The sequence below is a fragment of the Gobio gobio genome (assembly GCF_949357685.1).
Source record: "Gobio gobio genome assembly, chromosome: 4".
NCBI classification, from domain to species: Eukaryota; Metazoa; Chordata; class Actinopteri; order Cypriniformes; family Gobionidae; genus Gobio; species Gobio gobio.
Window position 1 is genome coordinate 61,786,357 of NC_137100.1, and position 21,403 is coordinate 61,807,759.

The 21,403-nt window shown below is 37.0% G+C and overlaps 2 protein-coding genes across 2 annotated transcripts in view; both read right to left on the bottom strand.

Moving 5' to 3' along the window:
* Positions 1 to 1,107: 1,107 nt before the first annotated feature.
* On the bottom strand, positions 1,108 to 9,509 carry elac1 (elaC ribonuclease Z 1). The gene is made up of 3 exons (XM_079815903.1): positions 9,225 to 9,509; positions 7,231 to 7,707; positions 1,108 to 3,634 (listed from the first exon to the last, which is right to left on the bottom strand). Exons 1-3 carry the CDS (start codon positions 9,379 to 9,381, stop codon positions 3,153 to 3,155), a joined length of 1,116 nt encoding a protein of 371 aa, XP_079672029.1. The 5' UTR covers positions 9,382 to 9,509; the 3' UTR covers positions 1,108 to 3,152.
* Positions 9,510 to 13,269: 3,760 nt separating this feature from the next.
* The window catches only part of me2 (malic enzyme 2, NAD(+)-dependent, mitochondrial), a 38,600-nt gene continuing 30,466 nt past the window's right edge, over positions 13,270 to 21,403 (bottom strand). Inside the window, exons 12-15 of the mRNA XM_079815894.1 lie at positions 19,012 to 19,114; positions 18,772 to 18,842; positions 18,109 to 18,207; positions 13,270 to 16,205 (exon numbers count right to left, since the gene is read on the bottom strand). Of these exons, the coding sequence (XP_079672020.1) occupies positions 16,044 to 16,205; positions 18,109 to 18,207; positions 18,772 to 18,842; positions 19,012 to 19,114 (435 nt within the window). The 3' untranslated portion in view covers positions 13,270 to 16,043. The remainder of the gene's footprint in view (positions 16,206 to 18,108; positions 18,208 to 18,771; positions 18,843 to 19,011; positions 19,115 to 21,403) is intronic.

The window sequence follows — 21,403 nt, forward strand, 5'->3', positions numbered from 1 at the left end:
CCAGGCTTAATATGTTATATACTAGGACAATACTTCACCTTACTAAACTCTACTTGGCTTCACTAATAGTTCTCATTAGTAGGCCGAACTAGAGCAGAACAACCTACATGACAGATGGGGAAGTGTTTTGAAACTTCATTAAAAACAGTAATTGTTTATGCAATTTTTGGTGCAGCTTATGACACAGAAATTGCTCGCTTTACTTACCGTTTACCCTTTCAGGCATTACATATGCCATACATAACACTTTTAAAAAATAGTTTTAAAAATCAGAATAGAATATTGAACCTTTTAACACAATATGAGATTTAAAAATTAATTGTATTGGCTTTTATGGCCTATAAAGTATGATATAGTGGCAATATCTTTACTCAGCGAAGGGGAAAAAAATAATTCAGAGGCCCAAATGGGGTAAAAATATACAATTTGGTGCAAATGTTGTTATTTATATGGCCAAACAGTAAGATGTGATTATGAAAGCTTTTAATGTAAATCAATGAGATCTGTATAACAGCATAGCAGATACTTGCGTATAGCAGTTGTCACTCAATATCTTCCAATAATGTCTTAGTAAGATGATATTTAAATGCTTAGTTTTATGACCAAAGTTCTGTAGTTTTATATGCAATGAATACAATGATTGAGAGATTAACTAATAAACGCTCCTCAAAAAGTCTGATGGATCATATTTGATGCTCACATTTGAACATGACTTTTCTAAACCCTAACACTCAAAATAATTAATTGGTTTGAGTAGAGCCAACTTAAATTAAATAAATTAGTTCAAACAAATGAACTTTTATGAGTATTTAGAACTTTCTTTTTCTTTTGAGTTCACAAAACTGTCACATTTTTAGTCATCTGAATTGTTTCATTGTTTTGAGTTTTATGAACTTGTTTCTTTTAATTTAGACTAACTTAAATTTAACCGAAACTGGGCTGGGACTTCCATTTCCCAGCATGCTTTACCATGACACTCAAAGGGGAGCGTAAATGCTAAAATTAAGTGATATATAAGTTTTTTAATGTTTAGGTGGATATTTAGTAGTGTTCAATGTTTTATGTTAGTTTAGAATAGTTTCTGTTATTTAGAGGATATTTTTTTTTGGGGGGGGGGGGGTGTTATCATCATGGTGGTGAGCATGAGCTTCTGAGAACAGTATATTAAATGTTCTACATTGCTGTATTTATTCAGAAAGTGCTATGCTAATTCTATCAAAGCAATGTGTTATAAATTAGCAAGGTAGCATTTATTGAATTAGCTATAGTTATAGCTTGCCAAGTTTCCACTGCTGAAAATATTTAAGTTCTGCTTACTTAAACTTTAAATCTCTTAACTTAAAAAATGTGATGCAACCGATTGCCTAAATTTTTTTTAGTTTTGCCAACTTATTCGGGTTTACAGTATGATGTATGGATAATCAAGTTGCTTCAGTTCAGTAATCATTCATCTTGAAATATTACTAACAATATAGTCACGTGAACAATGTGCTGAAGGGGGACATTTTCACAATTATACTAAAAGGCCTTTTACTTGCTAAAAACTATAAACTATCAATCAGACGACAGAAGGCATGGAGTAGATTGTGTGCAACAGGTTTTTCAGCAAAGTTTTGATGTTTAGCGGCCTTAGTCACAAGTTTTTTAATATCATCATCATCCCCACAGAACACTGAAATGGTTCATGCATGTTCATTAAAACAGATCAGGCCCAATAAGATTGACCAACCTCAGTCCACTGATCCAGCATCTCTGTTTTTGAAAATAAAATGATTAAACATGTTCAATGCTCACACATACACTCACCTAAAGGATTATTAGGAACACCATACTAATACTGTGTTTGACCCCCTTTCGCCTTCAGAACTGCCTTAATTCTACGTGGCATTGATTCAACAAGGTGCTGAAAGCATTCTTTAGAAATGTTGGCCCATATTGATAGGATAGCATCTTGCAGTTGATGGAGATTTGTGGGATGCACATCCAGGGCATGAAGCTCCCGTTCCACCACATCCCAAAGATGCTCTATTGGGTTGAGATCTGGTGACTGTGGGGGCCATTTTAGTCCAGTGAACTCATTGTCATGTTCAAGAAACCAATTTGAAATGATTCGAGCTTTGTGACATGGTGCATTATCCTGCTGGAAGTAGCCATCAGAGGATGGGGACATGGTGGCCATAAAGGGATGGACATGGTCAGAAACAATGCTCAGGTAGGCCGTGGCATTTAAACAATGCCCAATTGGCACTAAGGGGCCTAAAGTGTGCCAAGAAAACATCCCCCACACCATTACACCACCACCACCAGCCTGCACAGTGGTAACAAGGCATGATGGATCCATGTTCTCATTCTGTTTACGCCAAATTCTGACTCTACCATCTGAATGTCTCAACAGAAATCGAGACTCATCAGACCAGGCAACATTTTTCCAGTCTTCAACTGTCCAATTTTGGTGAGCTTGTGCAAATTGTAGCCTCTTTTTCCTATTTGTAGTGGAGATGAGTGGTACCCGGTGGGGTCTTCTGCTGTTGTAGCCCATCCGCCTCAAGGTTGTGCGTGTTGTGGCTTCACAAATGCTTTGCTGCATACCTCGGTTGTAACGAGTGGTTATTTCAGTCAAAGTTGCTCTTCTATCAGCTTGAATCAGTCGGCCCATTCTCCTCTGACCTCTAGCATCAACAAGGCATTTTCGCCCACAGGACTGCCGCATACTGGATGTTTTTCCCTTTTCACACCATTCTTTGTAAACCCTAGAAATGGTTGTGCGTGAAAATCCCAGTAACTGAGCAGATTGTGAAATACTCAGACCGGCCCGTCTGGCACCAACAACCATGCCACGCTCAAAATTGCTTAAATCACCTTTCTTTCCCATTCTGACATTCAGTTTGGAGTTCAGGAGATTGCCTTGACCAGGACCACACCCCTAAATGAATTGAAGCAACTGCCATGTGATTGGTTGATTAGATAATTCCATTAATGAGAAATTGAACAGGTGTTCCTAATAATCCTTTAGGTGAGTGTATACTCATACGCATTCATGAATGCACTTCAAAATCAATAACAGTGGTAAAAATTACAGACTTTATTAAAAAATGTCCTCGTATTAAAATATAACCATTGGCAATCGTATCCATACACAAGTCTTACAGGAACTAATGTGTCAAATTCTTTTTGAGTGCGACAGGCAGTGTGAGAAAGTCTTCCGCCAGAATGACCTCAGTCCTTGACCCCTGCAGCACGAGCTCAGCTTGTCTCTTAAGCTCCGTCACGTCGTCTTCGCCGTCTCGCCGCAGAGTTTCGGGTTTGTAGCGTTGACTGAAGTGGTGCAGAACCAGCGTGTTTGCCCCGCAGGCGAGCGCCACCGCAGCAGCCATGCCGGGAGTGCTGTGCCCATGTTCCACTGCCTTCTCATGCTGCCCGTCCTCCAGCGTGGCCTCGTGCACCAGCACATCCGCCCCCTGACACGCCCTTTTAAAGCCGTCCCCCAGCGCCGCGCTGCAGTCCCCAAAAACACACACCTTACGGCCCTTCAGTGCCGGCTCCAGCACCTCGCTGGACGTCAATACACGTCCACTATCAAGCTTCACAGACTCTCCGTTCTTCAGGCGCCCATATAGAGATCCAGGTTTCAAACCTACAAAAAGCAAAAGATAACGAGAAATACAATTTTATTTGAATATGTGCTGCGTGCTTACCTCACAATAAAGAAATGACAGCGGTGAGAAAACAGCAGTTAAAGGGTTAGTTCACCCAAAAATGAAAATTCTGTCATTAATTACTTACCCTCATGTCTTTCGACACCCGTCAGACCTCCGTTCATCTTCAGAACACAAATGAAGATATTTTCGTTGAAATCTGATGGCTCTGAAAGTCCTCCATTGGCACAATGGCACTTTACACTCTCAAGACCCTCAAAAGACACTAAAGACGTCGTTACAAAGTCCATCTCACTACAGTGGTTCTACAATAACTTTATGAATCGGCGACAATAGTTTTTGTGCGCAAAAAAACCCTAAATAACGACTTGCATAGTGATGACGATTTCAAAACAAGGCATCATGAAGCTTGGAAGCGTTATGAATCAGTGAGTCGAATCATGATTCGGATCGCGTGTCAAACGGCCAAACTGCTGAAATTTGGCGATTCAAACCGCTGAATCGACTCACTGATTCATTACGCTTCGAAGCTTCATGATGCTTTGTTTTGAAATCGTCATCACTATGTAAGTCGTTATTTAGGGTTTTTTTGCGCACAAAAACTATTGTCGCCGATTCATGAAGTTATAGTAGAACCTCTGTAGTGAGATGGACTTTGTAACGACGTCTTTAGTGTCTTTTAAGGGTCTTGAGAGTGAACGCTACAAAACCTTGAGAGGCCTTTCTGAGCCCTCAGATTTCAACTAAAATATCTTAATTTCTGTTCCGAAGATGAACGGAGGTCTGACGGGTGCCGAACGACATGAGGGTAAGTAATTAATGACAGAATTTTCATTTTTGGGTGAACTAACCCTTTAAGAAAGCATCTGATCATTGCGATGTGGATGTTTGCGCGAGCTCTGCAGTTCAGCGCACCAGTCAAATCACGTCACGTTTATTTATAAAGCACTTTATCCAATAGATTGCTTTAGCAAAGTAGCTTTACAGTATTAAACATGAAAACAAGTGTCGCTTTCAATTAGAATTACACTTCAATTTTCTACTATAAAGCAGCTCTCCAGTGTTTATGTTTTAACTCGCGGACGTCTGACCTCGACGGACTGAACAGAATAAATGAACCGGAGAAGATTTCCACACCAAAGAAGGCGGAGCCTCAGAGAGAATCTACCTATTGCGTAATCACCACGGACCAATAGCAGTTCGAAGGCGTTTAGCAGCAGAAAAGTTGCGATTTCAAAGTCCAGAAACAAACTTGGTTTTGGCCTGATTTTGTTCAAAATGACATCACATCAGTTCGTTCTCCGATTTCACTTGAAGTATATCTGGGCCTCAAAGGAACATGTAATAATCAAGGACGTTTGTGCTGTACCACGGGTGCAGCGGCGCAATGATATTACGCAGCAGCTGAAAATAGTCCCCAGCCAGCACGCTCCCTGTGTAAGCAGGTTGTCACGTTGTTTATGTTGACGGAAGTTAGACTATTTTCAGGCGCTGTGTAATATCATTGCGCCGCTGCACCCATGGGACGGCAGCAAAGCTCCTTGATTATTACGCAGGAATGAGAGTATAGTTCCGAGCCATATCGGCCTAGAAAATCACAACTTTTCATTTTCCATCAGTCTTAGTACACGATGTAACTACAGAAGAGTCAAGTTTTAAATAGGAAAAATATCGAAAGTCGTTGGTCATTTTTGAGCGAGATGCTAACGGTCTAATCAGATTCAATGATTTATGCTAAGCTATGCAAAAAGTGCTACCGCCAGACCCGGAGATCGGCTGAATGGATTCGAAAACGGTAAAACTCAACTATTTAACTCTAGGGGAGTTGGAAAATGAGCCTATTTGTTCCTTTAAGACAAGCCATGAAGATAAATAAAGACATTATGAACATCAACATCATATGGAAGCTTGTTTCCGCCACTGAATAAAAAATAAAAAGGTAATTGCACTTCTGACTTCCTTCTCAGAATTGTGTGATATAAACTCGCAATTACGATTTAAAAAGTTTATATCTTGCAATTCTGAGAAGTAAAAAAAGTGTCTTTTTTTCCTCAGAATTGTGAGTTTATATCTCGCAATTCTGACTTTAAAACTTGCAATTCTGAGAAAAAAAGTCAGAACTGTGAGATAAAAAGCAATTACCAATTAAAAAATGTATTCTGTGGCAGAAACAAGCTTCCATATCATGATTTTCTGTAAAGCTGCTTTGATACATTGTGTATTTTGAAAAGCACTTCACAAATACAATTTACTTGACTTTTAAAAATAAGTGTTGTAGGCTAAAGTTAAAACTATAGCTATATAGAACTTTATCACATTTTTTCTATAATAATTCTGAATCTGAAAAATCTGAATATGTAAAAACACTTAAATATCACAACTGGTATTAAAAATGAAAATTAGGTTATGATTTACTCACCCTCAAGTCATCCTAGGTGTATATGACATTCTTCTTTCAGACGAATAAAATCTGAGTAATATTAAAAATGTTCAGGCTGATCCAAGCTTTATAATAGCAGTAATAGTTGCTCTGTTTTTGAAGTCCATAAAAAGTGCATCTGTCCGTCAAATAACGGCACTTTCAACACTTTTTCCATAAATTGAATACGGAAGGCGTTCGGCCAAAACTTTACTTAATAAAGTTTTAAATATGGATATTTTTCTTACACAAACATATCGATTCGCTTCAGAAGGCCTTTATTAACACTCCGGAGCCGTGTGGAGCAGTTATATGATGGAAAGATGCATTTTTAATGGACTTCAATCACTGCCATTATAAAGCTTGGATTAGCCTGAACTTTTGTAATAAACTCGTCTGAAAGAAGAATGTCATATACACCTAGGATGACTTGAGGGTGAGTAAATCATGGGATAATTTTTATTTTTGGGTGAACTATCCCTTTAAGATGTGTTTTGGTCGATCGGATCTTAAGTGGACGACGCTAAATACAGGTGTAAACGGGATCGTTTTGAGCTTTTCCACGTTCAACCTCTTTCAGAAAACACATTCGATCGGATTGCTTTCGTAGTGTAAAAGCTCATTTGGTCAAATAGCCACAAAAGAGCGTCTACTCTCCTCCTACTGACCTAATGCGGAAACATTATGGGAAGCGCTCTAGTTTGGTTTGAGATGAAAAACGTACCAAGCACAATGTTCTCTCGGCATTCCTGATTTCGAACACACACTCAGGTGTCAGAGCAGAAACTAAAGCTGCAGCTCTCCGTGATTTTCCTGCTGTCTCCGGACTCGTTCATATGTAAATACGTGAGCTTATTTCGTCCATTAGATTGAAAGATCTGAAAAAGCCCATACATTTACCGGCCCATAGACCCTCCCCTAGAAGAAATCAGGACAGAAGTGTTTGAAAGTGGACAAAGGAGACGGATTAAAACACCAGGTGTAAACAGGAATGTGTCTCCCTCGTCTATTTGTGACCCCATCGACCGAAACGCATCTTAATACCAGGAGTAAAGAGGCCTATGAAAAACGTTACTAGATCTGCGATGTTGATAACTGTGGAACGCATCATCACAGTCCATGAAAAGGGTCCATTTCTGGGAAATAAAAAGTTACCTAGTTCTTTCAACAGGTCTGTGTTCAACCGTCCTGGACGTTCTCTTTCCTCCACCGAGAACCCGAATGACGGGACTCTGTGATACAGCTTAAACGCTTTAACCACAAACTGTTTGTCGTCAATGAGGTCGTAGCAGTCAGTGTCCGGGTGCGGGCGTATGGTTCTGCCGGGCCGCTCCTGGGGGTGAAGCGTATCACTGCTGGAGGTCAGGGCAGGACTGAGACGCCCCTCCGCAGGACACTGCTCATCGGACGGCTCCAGCTCATGCACAGCGTACGGGAAGAGCAGCTGGGAGCTGGACAGCTCTAAGGCCACACGGACGAAGTGTCTTAACCCCCGCGGGCCGTAGATGTCCACGCAGGGAGGAGGCTGATCCGGCTGGGGGTTTGAGTTCAGACTGATGGTGCACAGCAAACCAGGAAGACCAAAGAGATGATCACCGTGGAGGTGAGATATGAACACTTTGCTGATTTTGCCTAAAAGAAATCGAAAGGAGGAATTTTTCAAATAAATGTAGCCTATCCGTTTTCAAAGCAGCTCAACAGTTTTAAACATTGATTTAAGAAATGCGTCTTGAGCAGAAAATCAGCATATTAGAATGATTTCTGAAGGGTAATAGAAAACGACTAAAATGACTATTATTACTGTATTTTTTTTTTTTAATGCATAGTCTGAGCATAAGAGACTTCTTTAAAAAAAACTGTAAAAAACCTTGCATATCCCAGACTACAAAAATGAGCTCGTATGTTTATATATATATATATATATATATATATATATATATATATATATATATATATATATATATATATATATATATATATATATATATATTAGTGGTGGGCCGTTATCGGCGTTTGAGACTCTTATCGGGTGAAAAAAAATATATATCGCCGTTAATCTATTCTCAAAGTTGGGTTGGGAGCTGGGTCTATACTATGCAAGCTATGATGACTTTCACCTTGATATTTTAGCGCGGATGTACACCTAGCCGAATTTAACTGTAGGGGGAAAGAAAAAGAGTCTTCGAACCTGTGTGTATGCCTACTAGTGTTGTCAAAAATATCGATATTTCGCTATGTATCGATACTGAAATATCTGAAACGATACAATACTCATCCAAGATCACAGTGAGATTAATCTAGATTAAAAAAAAATGTATCTATGCCCACCACTAATTATATATATATATATATATATATATATATATATATATATATATATATATATATATATATATATATATATATATATATATATATATATGAATGGGAGAGAGAGAGAGAGAGAGAGAGAGCACTTTTCAAACTATAGTTTCATAAAAAACCCTATTTTCATGACAATTTAACAGATTTTTATTACCATAATTCCGTATTTACTAATATAGTTTTTTTCCCTAAACTGTGATTTTCAATAATGTAATGATTGCATACTGTACTGTAGTAAATAGAAGGCTATAATACAATATTTGCGTAACTAATTTTTATATTAGACAATTTTACAAATCAGTAAAAAGTATTTCATATCAGCATAAATTGAAATTTGAACCAGGAAAAATAAACAACTTAACACAACTTTATAGCCGTTTCAAGCAATACAAATGATTTTTATACAAACATAAATGACATACTACCATGATATATTAAACCATATTATATATATATATATATATATATATATATATATATATATATATATATATATATATATATATATATATATATATATATATATATATATATACACACACACACTTTTTTTGTTGCAGTTTTGCATTACATAATGAGTCATTGGTGATGTGTTAATTATGTTAATTATGGTCATGAAAATAATGTAACAAATGTTACTTTTTAAAATCCGTATTTTTGACCGATTTATGATTCACCCGGAAGAGGACGATCATGCAACATGCAAATATATAAACATGAAACAACCGACTTAATTTACAATCAAAATTGGACTAAAAAACGCATGCATGATATGAGTGACTGACTTGCTTTGAGCGGACTCCTCATGAACTGAGTCTGAGTTCCTTCTCCACAGTCAAAGAGCCAGTTTTCGCCTTCAGTCCGTAGCACGAGCGCAGACGCGCCGCGGTTTGGAGACGGGTACGCTGATCCGGTCCCGAGAAACGTGATGTCCATGGACATGCTGCTGTTCTGTGCACATGTGCCGGAAAAATAACGTTAAATCACCGTTAGAATAAACCTAAACGCTCCCCGCGACCAGCTGAGCCACGACTGACATGTGTTTAATCAACATCCGGGGTACGAAGTGCTGAGTACTGCACACTGCATACTATACTATGGAAGCACATTTCCGCCACATTACGAAAAACAAATCGTGTTTTTTTGTAAATCATAATAATGACATAAAAAGACGAAATTATGACATACTAAGTCACATTTGTGAGAATTTATGACAAAAAAACCGAGATAGAATGTCTTAATTTCGACGGTCATAATTATGACGTTAAAAGTCAAAATTATGACTTAGTATGGGCTTCCATAGTATATATAGGAGCATCATCTATACCTATTGATTAACAAACCGTATTCTTACTTCTATGCCATAGCTATTATATTGATTAATAATAGATAGTTAGCTAATCTGTGTATGTGCAATTATGAAATGCATAACATGTACAAATCAATTAAATTGTAATGTAGATGCATTTTCTGTGAAGCTGCTTTGAAACGATATGTATCGTGAAAAGCGCTATACAAATAAATTTGAATTGAATTGAATATACACAGGGCTCTCAAGTGTCACTCGTCTCGGTCTTTTGTCACGCACTCCCGACACTCATTGTATTTCTCACGCAGAAAAACTATCATATATTTAATATGCCGCAGCGCCCAAAATGTATCTGGCGCGCCGCTCTCTATGGAACCGGGCAGGAATCAAGCGCGTCTCCCATGCCACTTATCAGCCAATCAAAAAAAAAAAAAAAGGCTACACAATAGCCAATCAGAAAATAGCACTAATGTATCTGGGTAACATTTAACGCAACAACCAATGAAATAAAGCATCCTGGAGCTCTCAGCATCACTTTGAGCCCATAAGTCATGATCTCCTGTTTTAATGTTACAACAAATTGACAAACAATGACATTTTGACTGTTATTAGAGAATGTTTCCCAGATAATCAGCATCAGTTTTTCATGAGTGTCTGTGACATAGCCAACAGTTTTACAGCCTGTTCACTGACAACACCTCCTCAGAGTCAGAACAAGTAGCCTAGTCTAGGCCTATAATAAGCTACATTCAATATGGCTTCAGAATAAATTATATTTAAAACACACACAAATTTATATATATTTTTTCTTTCTGGACAAGCAAATGTTTTACTCGGCCAAGTGAGAGACAGATTTACTTGTGTGAAGGACAAACACGCGAACAGGTTTAATGTCGAGCCCTGACAGTAAGTCATGGCAGCTGGTAGCTTAGCCAACAGTTTGACCAGAGTATGTGAATTTCAGCTGCTAATTCTGACAATTGATTTAGTTCTGATTCAGAAGAAAAGAAAAGGAAAGAAAAAACTGCATATTCCAAATTATGAAATATTAATTTGCCATTTGCCTCCTCTCTGACATCTTTGAAATAGACACATGCAATAATTAATAGCCTATATGCATTGTCTGGATAAAATATAATGGAATAGCCTAGGCCAAATGTTTTCACATTTCTCTCTCTCTCTGAATTAACTATGTTTTTATTTGTACGAATTGTCATTTTTCAGATCAGAATCCCGTCCATACCCAAACCCCTGCCGCCGTCGCCAAAATGTCACTCTGAACTCAGCTGAAAACTTGAGAGCCCTGTATACACACTATACACATTTGAGTATTCTGGCACATTATTCAGTGAATCATAAACGATCTGGTGGTACTTCTTTTAGTCACTATGCTCCAAATATTTGGAATTTTCTGCCTAATGAAGTAAAAGAGGCTCCAAGCATTCATATTTTTAAAAGGCGGGTTAAGACATAGGCCTATCTTTTTAAAGCTGCTTATCAGAATTATCTTGTGTGAAGGTTTTATTACTGATATTGAGATGACATTGTCAATTTCTTTATCTTTTATTTTACATTTTGAATCGTATGTTGCTTTTGTTGTTTAATCTTTTATATTGATGTTGTGTGAATTTGTATTCCTATTATTTGTTTTTATGCTTGTGAAGCACTTTGAGTTGCATTTATGTATGAAAAGTGCTATACAAATAAATGTTTATTATTATTATCAGTGTTGGGGAAAGTTACTTTGAAAAGTAATGCATTACAATATTGCGTTACTCCCTTAAAAAGTAACTAACTGAGTTACTTAGTTACTTTTTAAGACTTTTTAAGACTTTTTTGTGTTACTTTTTCTCACCTGGGCTGGGCTTGTTTTTGTTTATAACAAAAAAGTTATATTTTTGTGCAACGGTAAAGACCTCTTCATACCAAAATTGAAATAATAAGCCCCAGGCTGAGGTAAAAATGCAGTTTCCCGCATGAACAGTAGAGGGCGCAGCTCTGGATAATGGAGGAATAGGATGCAGGAGAAAAAGTTTTACCAATAACAACAAAAAATCTAGTAATTTTCATCATCAAAGGTCAGCAGCAAGACATGGTCAATTACATATAAAGGTAGATTATGCATAAAAATAGTTGTTTTATTTAACATTGAATTATTGGAGGTTTGCATAGTACTCTGATTTTGCATTTGACTGATTTTATTCATTTTGAGGAGTACTGAATCTTTATTGTGCAAGTGAGATAAATAAATGCTCACTTTTAGTCTAGAACTACAATAACCATCATGTTTACACACACGCCTCTGCACTTATTTTTCTCAACATGGGGGCAGGAGAGCTGTCAGTCAAATTAATGTGAAAAAGTAACTTGCGTTACTTTTTTGAAAAAGTAACTACGATATTTTGTTGTAAATTTGAAAAGTAATGCGTTACTTTACTAGTTACTTGGAAAAAGTAATATTATTACGTAACTCAAGTTACTTGTAATGCATTACCCCCAACACTGATTATTATTATTATATTTAATTTATTTTAAACCATTTTTATTTGAATCTATTTATAAAATTGGATCTTATTTTTATTTAATTATTTTACAGGTTAGACTGATTTTATAATTTATATTTATTTAAATAAAATGTTATGTATTTTAATAATTTATTTATTTCAGTCAAATGTTTTATTTATAGTTATTATTTTATTTCAATTTATTTTAATCAAATGTATTATGATTTGTTTAAATCGTTTTATTAATTTATTTTAATATTTTCACTTATTTTTTACTTTATTTTAACCATTTGTATAAGTTAGATTCATCTTATTATTTTTTACACTGCTTTTTCTCTAAAAAATGTTTATGAGCTTCAATATTGTTTTTAAACGTTTTGAGTTTTTATTCCACTTTTGTGTAACGTCTTCAAGGTTGGGAAGTTCAGTCCAATAATAAAACCAAAAAGGAGCTTTTTTTAAATATTTGCTGAGATGTTGGATACTGGATTACTAAGGAAATAAATTATTTCATATTTTTACAAAATATTACTGGTATTTATATATTTTTGTAGAATTGTCTTAACCTCCAAAGGTTCAAGAAAAAGATGTTAAAATTTGTGACTGATATTAGTCTGGTTCTCATCACGTTGCTTGTATTATGGGATGAAGTACAGTAAGAGGCTCATTTCCGTTCACAGTATGTATACTATATACTACTTTCACATTTACACTAGAGGTCAGCATAACATCACACACTAATCTAATCATTTTTGTAAGCCACAGTTTAATCAGAGCACAATTCCTAAGATAAGGTATAGCCTATGTCATATGAATATTATTATATAACATACAAGTCAACGTTTGCATAACATCCGCTTTTATTTGGCTCTAAATAAGGCTAATTTTAAATCTGCATACATTTAAAAATCAGTATAAGTATATTTTAGTATATACTTTTTTCAGTATATATATATATATCTGTAAAAAACAATACTTTAATCCATTCAAGCAAACAAACGAGCAATGACTACTGCACAGATTGCAAATGTTTATTCTGCACTTGTAACAGCAGACACAGGATTCTGAGCAGTTTACCTCCTAGTGTTCACATCTCATAGCAAAATAATCTCTATCCACAATTTATGTGAGGAAGGACTGCATTCAGAAACACTAATGACATCATGACAGGCGCACAACACTGATCAAACCTACTCAAGGACTGACAGAAACGAAGCATCTCTATGTGCTGGTCCTGGATAGGAAAGTGTTCGCTAGTTACTTGTTCTGTTGAAAGAAAACGAAACCTTCAATGGGTAGTTTTTGAACTTCCCTGAAAAGTCAAATGTAAAGCATGATCAACTATAAATGTGTTGGTCTTGTGATCTTTGGCTACTGCATTTACAATGGCATATAAAAGATTGTATGATCAGCAATGACTACACTCTAAAAAATGCTGGGTTAAAAACAACCCAAGTTGGGTTGAAAATGGACAAACCCAGCGATTGGGTTGCTTTAACCCAGCGGTTGTGTTAAATGTTTGCGCAACCTGCTGGGTAGCTTTTTTTAACCCAACTATTGTTTAAACATTATTGCATTTACTGCTTAAAATGAACCCGAAGTATGTTGGAACTTAACATTTATTCAAAAAAATTAAACAATAAACATTAAATTGCTTATTAATAAATGTTCACTTTCTGATTATTATTGTTACCTCTAGTAATTATGTGTCTAATATTTTGGGTTCATTTTAAGCCCGCCATATAGTAATTTTTAAACAATAATTGGGTTAAATAAAACTGCCCAGCACGTTGGGGAAACATTTAACACAACCGCTGGGTTTGTCCATTTTCAACCCAGCATTTTTTAGAGTGTATATAAAGATGTATAATCAGGCACTTGTGAGGTAATACCACAGTGGTACCTTTTTCTGATTGGTCAATAGGTGCAGTCAAAACGACTATTGAAATGCATGATACCTACATCCTGTATCTGTGATAGTCTTATATCTTTAATATCACTCAACATCCTTCTTCTCACATAATTTGGATTCAAGTCAATATTACCATATATGTATTCATTTGTTTGGGATGTAGCTGCGTAACAAGTTCGATAATATAGTTTAAACCCCCTCAAAGAGAGTATATTGTGATACTGACATTAATTTCCTGTTCTCTTATAATAAAGAATGCGTTTGTATCCTAAGCATCCACATACAATAGTGTAAATATTTGCTGGTAAATCCTCTAAAGCTCACAGTCACAGCTACAAATGCTCATCACAATGCAACGACTGTAATATTGTGCAATATTTATACTAACTCCGCTAGTCCTTCATGTCCTTCCTCTAGGAAATAACTGGATCTTCATGACACTCACAGACACAACAAGAAACAAACACAATGGAGTGTGACTTCATTTGAGAAACGGTTTCATTGCACGTAGCGTTTAAAAACAAATGTGAGGAGTGACAAGGCACATTATTAAACTCTACACTGGAGAAATGGATGGAGTAAAAAAAAAAAAGAAAAAATACATTTTGCATAAACTAAATTAAGCCTAATTAGACCATTAGGCTATTTTGCACTGTGACATTTTTTTCATAACAATTTGTCACATTTATCAATAAATAGGCCGGGTTGTGTTTTTAATTCTCACTGGCTTCTTATTAGATTCTCATTACTGTAATGTTTTTGTTCTACTTTATTAGAGTTAAAAAAGTTATACAAATGTCAGGAAATACTATGATGTGAAATACTTTGTATTTTCGCATTTTGAGTAAAAAGAGCTTAAAGGGTTAGTTCACCCAAAAATGAAAATTCTGTCATTAATTACTCACCCTCATGTCTTTCGACACCCGTAAGACCTCCGTTCATCTTCAGAACACAAATGAAGATATTTTAGTTGAAATCTGATGGCTCTGAAAGGCTCCATTGGCTCAATGGCACTTTACACTCTCAAGACCCTTAAAAGACACTAAAGACGTCGTTACAAAGTCCATCTCACTACAGTGGTTCTAAAATAACTTTATGAATCGGCGACAATAGTTTTTGTGCGCAAAAAAACCCTAAATAACGACTTACATAGTGATGACGATTTCAAAACACGGCCTCATGAAGCTTTGAAGCGTTATGAATCACTGAGTCGATTCAGCAGTTTGGATCGCCAAATTTCAGCAGTTTGACACGTGATCCGAATCATGATTCGACTCACTGATTCATAACGCTTCGAAGCTTCATGAGGCCGTGTTTTGAAATCGTCATCACTATGTAAGTCGTTATTTAGGGGGTTTTTTTGCGCACAAAAACTATTGTCGCCGATTCATAAAGTTATTGTAGAACCACTGTAGTGAGATGGACTTTGTAACGACGTCTTTAGTACCTTTTATGGGTCTTGAGAGTGAACCGTGCCATTGAGCCAATGGAGGCCTTTCAGAGCCATCAGATTTCAACTAAAATATCTTCATTTGTGTTCCGAAGATCAACGGAGGTCTGACGGGTGTCGAACGACATGAGGGTAAGTAATTAATGACAGAATTTTCATTTTTGGGTGAACTAACCCTTTAATTGTGATGAAAATGTCAACAAAATCTTAATGATCCTAAAAACAGGCTTAATTTTCTTTATGCAAAATATTATTTTGCATTTATTTATTCTGATTCTGGAGTGAAATGTTTAAGAAATTGTAAACAACGGGTCAGAAATATGAATAAATACTAGAAGTGGTGAAAAAGAGGAGTGGCTAAAACAGAAGGATGAAAGCTCCTTGTTCTTGTTCTGTTTCTCTCTGTCTGGTATTTTCTCATGTGTTCGTCTAGTCTACAATGGGGCTGTGTGAAACCCCGGGCCAGTCGTACATGTCGGGCACGAATGAATCGTAGTTTGTGTTCCACACAACCGATCTGACGTACGCTTCCTTATCCACAGGCTCGGGGTATCGGAACGCCATTCCATTTGAATACACGTACTCCACCACCTGTGCACAAAAACACACACCGTCTTAGCAATGGGTACAAATGACATTTGTGTCCCTCATATATACTGTATATATATATCCCACAGTCATAATGAAAAAAAATGAAACCTAACTGGGACTATTAAGAAATTATTTTCTTGACAATTAGGCGCATTTATCAACAAATTCTTACCATAGTGTGACTCTGAGTCTTCTCAATGGATTCTTAATAGATTCTCAGTGAAAAAAGTGTAATACAAATGGATGAATTGTACACATATTGTATATCACACACACCCGCACAAAACAAGTGGCATTTTTAAAATCAAACTTAAAGGGATAGTTCACCCAAAAGTGAAAATGACTCGCCCTCATGTCGTTCTAAACCCGCAAGACCTTCGTTCATCTTCAGAACACGAATTAAGATATTTTGGATTAAATCTGAGAGCTTTCTGACCCCTCCATAGACAGCTTTTTAATTAACACTTTCAAGGTCCAGAAAGGTGACTCCAGTGGTTCAACCTTAATTTAATGAAGCGACGAGAATACTTTTTGTGCACAAAAACAAATAAAAATAATGACTTTATTGCTGACTTCTTTATTTTGCATGTATGATGTAAAGACCAAAAGGTAAACATGTCAGAATTAATTTATGGTAGATCAAAGCAATCGCTTGGCATACACATATGGTACGTATTCATTAGTGCTATTGTCAAGACCACCTAAACCAAGACCAAGTCGAGACCAAGACCAAACCAGCACTCCTTAAATCAATCTAAAAGATCCATATCTACTGTCTGAGAAATGGCTTATATTTAATAAATAAATACAATTAGAATATTAAGACGCCATACCGATGGTACCAATCAAATCTCTAACAATACAATTCATGGCACAGAAGTTGCATCTGAATTGGTACAATTACACCTGCGTAAATAATGTTCAGATTAATTTAACATTACAACATAAACATTATTTAACAGTCACGGAATCATTTATTCAACCGATTTGTTCAAAGCAGCTGATTCATTTAATAACGAAACGTTGCCGAATTAGCTCAGTTTAAAAAGACTTTTAAAAAAAGCACCGAACCGGACCCCAGACCACCTTTTTAAAGGGATAGTTCACCCCAAAATGAAAATTAGCCCATGATTTACTCACCCTCAAGTCATCCTAGGTGTATATGACATTCTTCTTTCAGACGAATAAAATCTGAGTTATATTACAAAAGTCCTGGCTAATCCAAGCATTAGAATTGGATTCATAGTTGCTCTGTTTTTGAAGTCCATAAAAAGTGCATCTGTCCGTCATATAACTGCTCCACGCGGCTCTGGGGTGTTAATAAAGACCTTCTGAAGCGAATCGACGCGTTTGTGTAAGAAAACTATCCATGTTTAAAACTTTATGAAGTAAACTTTCGACCGACTGCCTTCCCTGTTCAATTTATGGATAAATTGTTGAAAGTTCGCCAGCCGATCAAAAGACTAACCCGACCAGGTCCGCTCGTCATGACGTCACGTACGCATCTTGAGTTTCACTTTCAACATTCAACACTTTTCCATGGAAGGCGGTCGGTCGAAAGTTTACATGATAAAGTTTTAAATATGAATATTTTTCTTACACAAACGCGTCGATTCGCTTCATTTTTGGGTGAACTATCTCTTTAAGCGGACTCGGGTGCGGTTCGCGGGTGCGCACCAAAGTTCGGAAGACAGCTTTCACATCATCCAAATGAACCGATCTGACGTCAATCGAACCCAGGTGCGCACCAAAACTGCTAGTGTAGTATTCATTGATTGTGAACTACTCTAAAAGGACAAGCCTCTATCACTTGGCTGTTCTTGTTTGATTACATATATATTGTGTCCTAAAACACACACACACACACACACACACACACACACACACACACACACAGTCTCACCTTGATAGCCATCTGTAGGGACACCTCTCTGATGTTGGACAGCGGTGGATAAAGTCGGCCCTGACTCAGCTCTTCATCTGTCAGCTGATCCGCCAGTGTCTAGAACAACACAACCACTGTTTTATCAAGTCACGATGTAAAATATTAACAAAAACAAGTAGAACAAGTTCTGCTTTATACAGTCAGGCAATGCACGGCTACTAACTTATGAACAGTAATAGGGGTGTTCGTGATTAAGCATTGACTGATTCATTGACATAATTTGACAACAGTTACATTTATGCATTTGGCAGACGCTTTTTTCCAAAGCGACTTACAGTGTAACAGTTTCAGACACTGTACGTGTTCATGCAAGCAGGGGTGAAAGAGCTGGTGATTTAAAAATAAAGCAGCTTGTGGGACTATAATGTACAAAATATTTCACAAACCACATTATTTATTGGAGAAAATAATGTTTATAGAAACCAGCATGTTTATGATTATGAAAATAACTCGCAATAATATGATAACAAATAACACTTTGCAATATCAAGCACCATAACGGATTGTTTTTTGAGCTAAAATAGCGAATGACACTGAAAGCCAGACACATTCAAATTACAAATAGCCACACCTGCTCTTACATTAAAATGAAGTCGGATACTTTGGTCTTTGTGTATTTACCTTTGCAGCCTCAAGAAAGACTGTATCACTGATGTGTCGGACTCCACTGAGTATAACAGCCAGAGCTACACCTGAAATCACAAATACAACTTACCGGTCAACACGTGATGTTACCCCATTATATCTTAAACATCTTAATATGCTTGTTAAACATTAGCAACTTCAAAATGTAGATGTGTTTAGAGCTAACCACCAAAACATCCATTCATATATCAGACTATGATTAGTGTATGTTAATACCTGGGAATATATAAGCATTGTTGCCCTGTCCAGGGGTCAGTATTGTGCCATCTTCTAGTGATACCGGTGCAAATGGACTGCCACTTGCGAACAAACACCGACCCTGTGACAGAAACACTTATATTTCCATATTCATATTCATACAGGTAGTGTTACAGTAGTGATTAAAGCAGTAGCCACATGGGGACGTGCGTCACAGTCAAATCACAAAAACTATGGTGTGTTTGCATACATGGCTTCAAATGTGACTTTTCCAATCAGATTTTAGAGCATTTACTGAATACACTTAATTTCCTGGTTTGAATCTATAAATTATAAACAACTTTATTTTTGAGTTAGAGTAGGTGTGTATTTTTGAACCCTATAAGGCCTCTAAGATATTAACATGATCAAAACCTGTTGTACACAATCTACTACATGCATCGAATGGCATATTTGTGCTCAGTTTGGGTTTCTGGAAAAAGAATTGAGGTGTTTTATCTCACTATACCATACTATATGAGCAAGAAAAAGTCTTAAAAAACAGTGCAAACCTCTTTTTTTAGATTTTGTCTTTGTCCAATGCTACAGGCCTGTGCTTCAAGTGTAATAAAAATAAGAGGTACATTCATGCATTGTTTTTGGTACTGTGACAACATTTTGTCATACTGGAAAAAAGGACATAGTGTAATGGAAGACTACACTTCGATATGACCCCAGCTTTGTATTTACTGAATCTTAAATGTGAACAGTTTGTATTTACAGCTATTTGTTATCCTGGTATACTTAGCTAAAAAAAATGCATTTTGGTCTGCATCACAGGCTCCATCCCTTAAAATGTGGACATCACAGATCGCTACATGGTTACCACTTGAAAAGCTTACATACGACAAAAATCTAAAATCTGACCGATTCTGGCTGATATGGTCTCCCCTTTGGAAATATATAAAGGAACTCTTAACATGCATATAAGACTGCTGTTAAAGGAACACTCCACTTTTTTTGAAAATAGGCTCATTTTACAAGTCCCCTAGGGTTAAATAGTTGAGTTTTACCGTTTTTGAATCCATTCAGCCGATCTTTGTATCTGGCGGTAGCACTTGTAGCATAGCTTAGCATACATCATTGATTCTGATCAGTCCATTAGCATCTCATTCAAAAAATGACCAAAGACACTTTCAATATTTTTCCTATTTAAAACTTGACTCTTCTACAGTTACATCGTGTGCTAAGACCAACTGAAAATGAAAAGTTGCGATTTTCTACACCTATATGGCTAGGAACTACTTTCTCATTCCTGCGTAATAGTTGCGGATCTTCGCGGCCGTACCATAGAGACAGAGCGTATTTAGGCCACGCCCACACCGGGGGGGGAAACAATCCAACGCTCTCCATTGACTTTGCATTGTGTGAGGCTGCCTCATTGTCATTTCGGACTTATAACAAAAAACAGAACAATGTCTAAAAGCTAATATGTGACAAGGTGTACAGCAAAAAAGCTAAAAAACACAGAAATACGTTTTTATAAGCTGTCGACCCAAAAAAACGAGCGTTTAAGAAGATAAAAGTGGATACAGGCAATACGAAGTGAAGCTTCAGCAGGAAGAATGGGTCAATTTTGGGATCCTGGGATCCCATGTCAGTATGCCTCAATATGTCTATGTGTGCAGTAAACATTTTGTCACTGTTAAGTCAAATATCCAAATGTCCATTTTATATATTATATTTACTGTCGCTGATTACGTTCCCCTCTAGTCGTCGTAGCTCTCAGTGTAATATGACCCGCGCGCTCTGTCTCAATGGCCTGAATCCACTTTTTTGTACTTAAATGCTCGTTTTTTGGGTCAACAGCTTATAAAAACTTCTGGGTTTTTGCTTCTGGGTTTTGTTTAGCTTGTTTGCTGTACACCTTGTCACATATCAGCTTTTATACATTGTTCAGTTTTTTGTTATAAGTCCGAAATGACAAAAAGGCCGCTTCACGCAATGCAATGCGGTTTGATTGTCCCCCCCCCCCGGTGGGCGTGGTCTTCAGATTATGACGCGTGTCGCTCTGTCTCTATGGCTGCAGCGGCGCAATGATATTACAGCGCCTGAAAGTAGCCCAGCTAGGTAACTTTCAATGTGACCGGCACTAAGTTCGTGTAGTTGCAGAGAAAGTTTCAGGCTTGCAGCCGACAAATTGTGTTGTGGATTTACCTGTGTGATTAGCCATGGTTCTGTGTGTTGTAAAGGGCTGTGATTAGCCAAGTCGAAGGTGTAACTACCACCATGTTTCACAGAATACCGACGAATCATTGCGCCGCTGCAGCCACGGTACGGCCGCGAAGATCTGCGAATATTACGCAGGAATGAGAAAGTAGTTCCTAGCCATATAGGTGTAGAAAATCGCAACTTTTCATTTTCAGTTGGT

Excerpts from the sequence above, each read along its gene's own strand:
- elac1 (XM_079815903.1), bottom strand. The coding sequence starts at position 9,381 with ATGTCCATGGACATCACGTTTCTCGGGACCGGATCAGCGTACCCGTCT. Across the intron at positions 7,708-9,224 it reads GAGGAGTCCGCTCAAAGCAA|GCAAAATCAGCAAAGTGTTC; the intron begins GTCAGTCACTCA and ends GATTTCTTTTAG. Across the intron at positions 3,635-7,230 it reads AGACCTGTTGAAAGAACTAG|GTTTGAAACCTGGATCTCTA; the intron begins GTAACTTTTTAT and ends TGCTTTTTGTAG.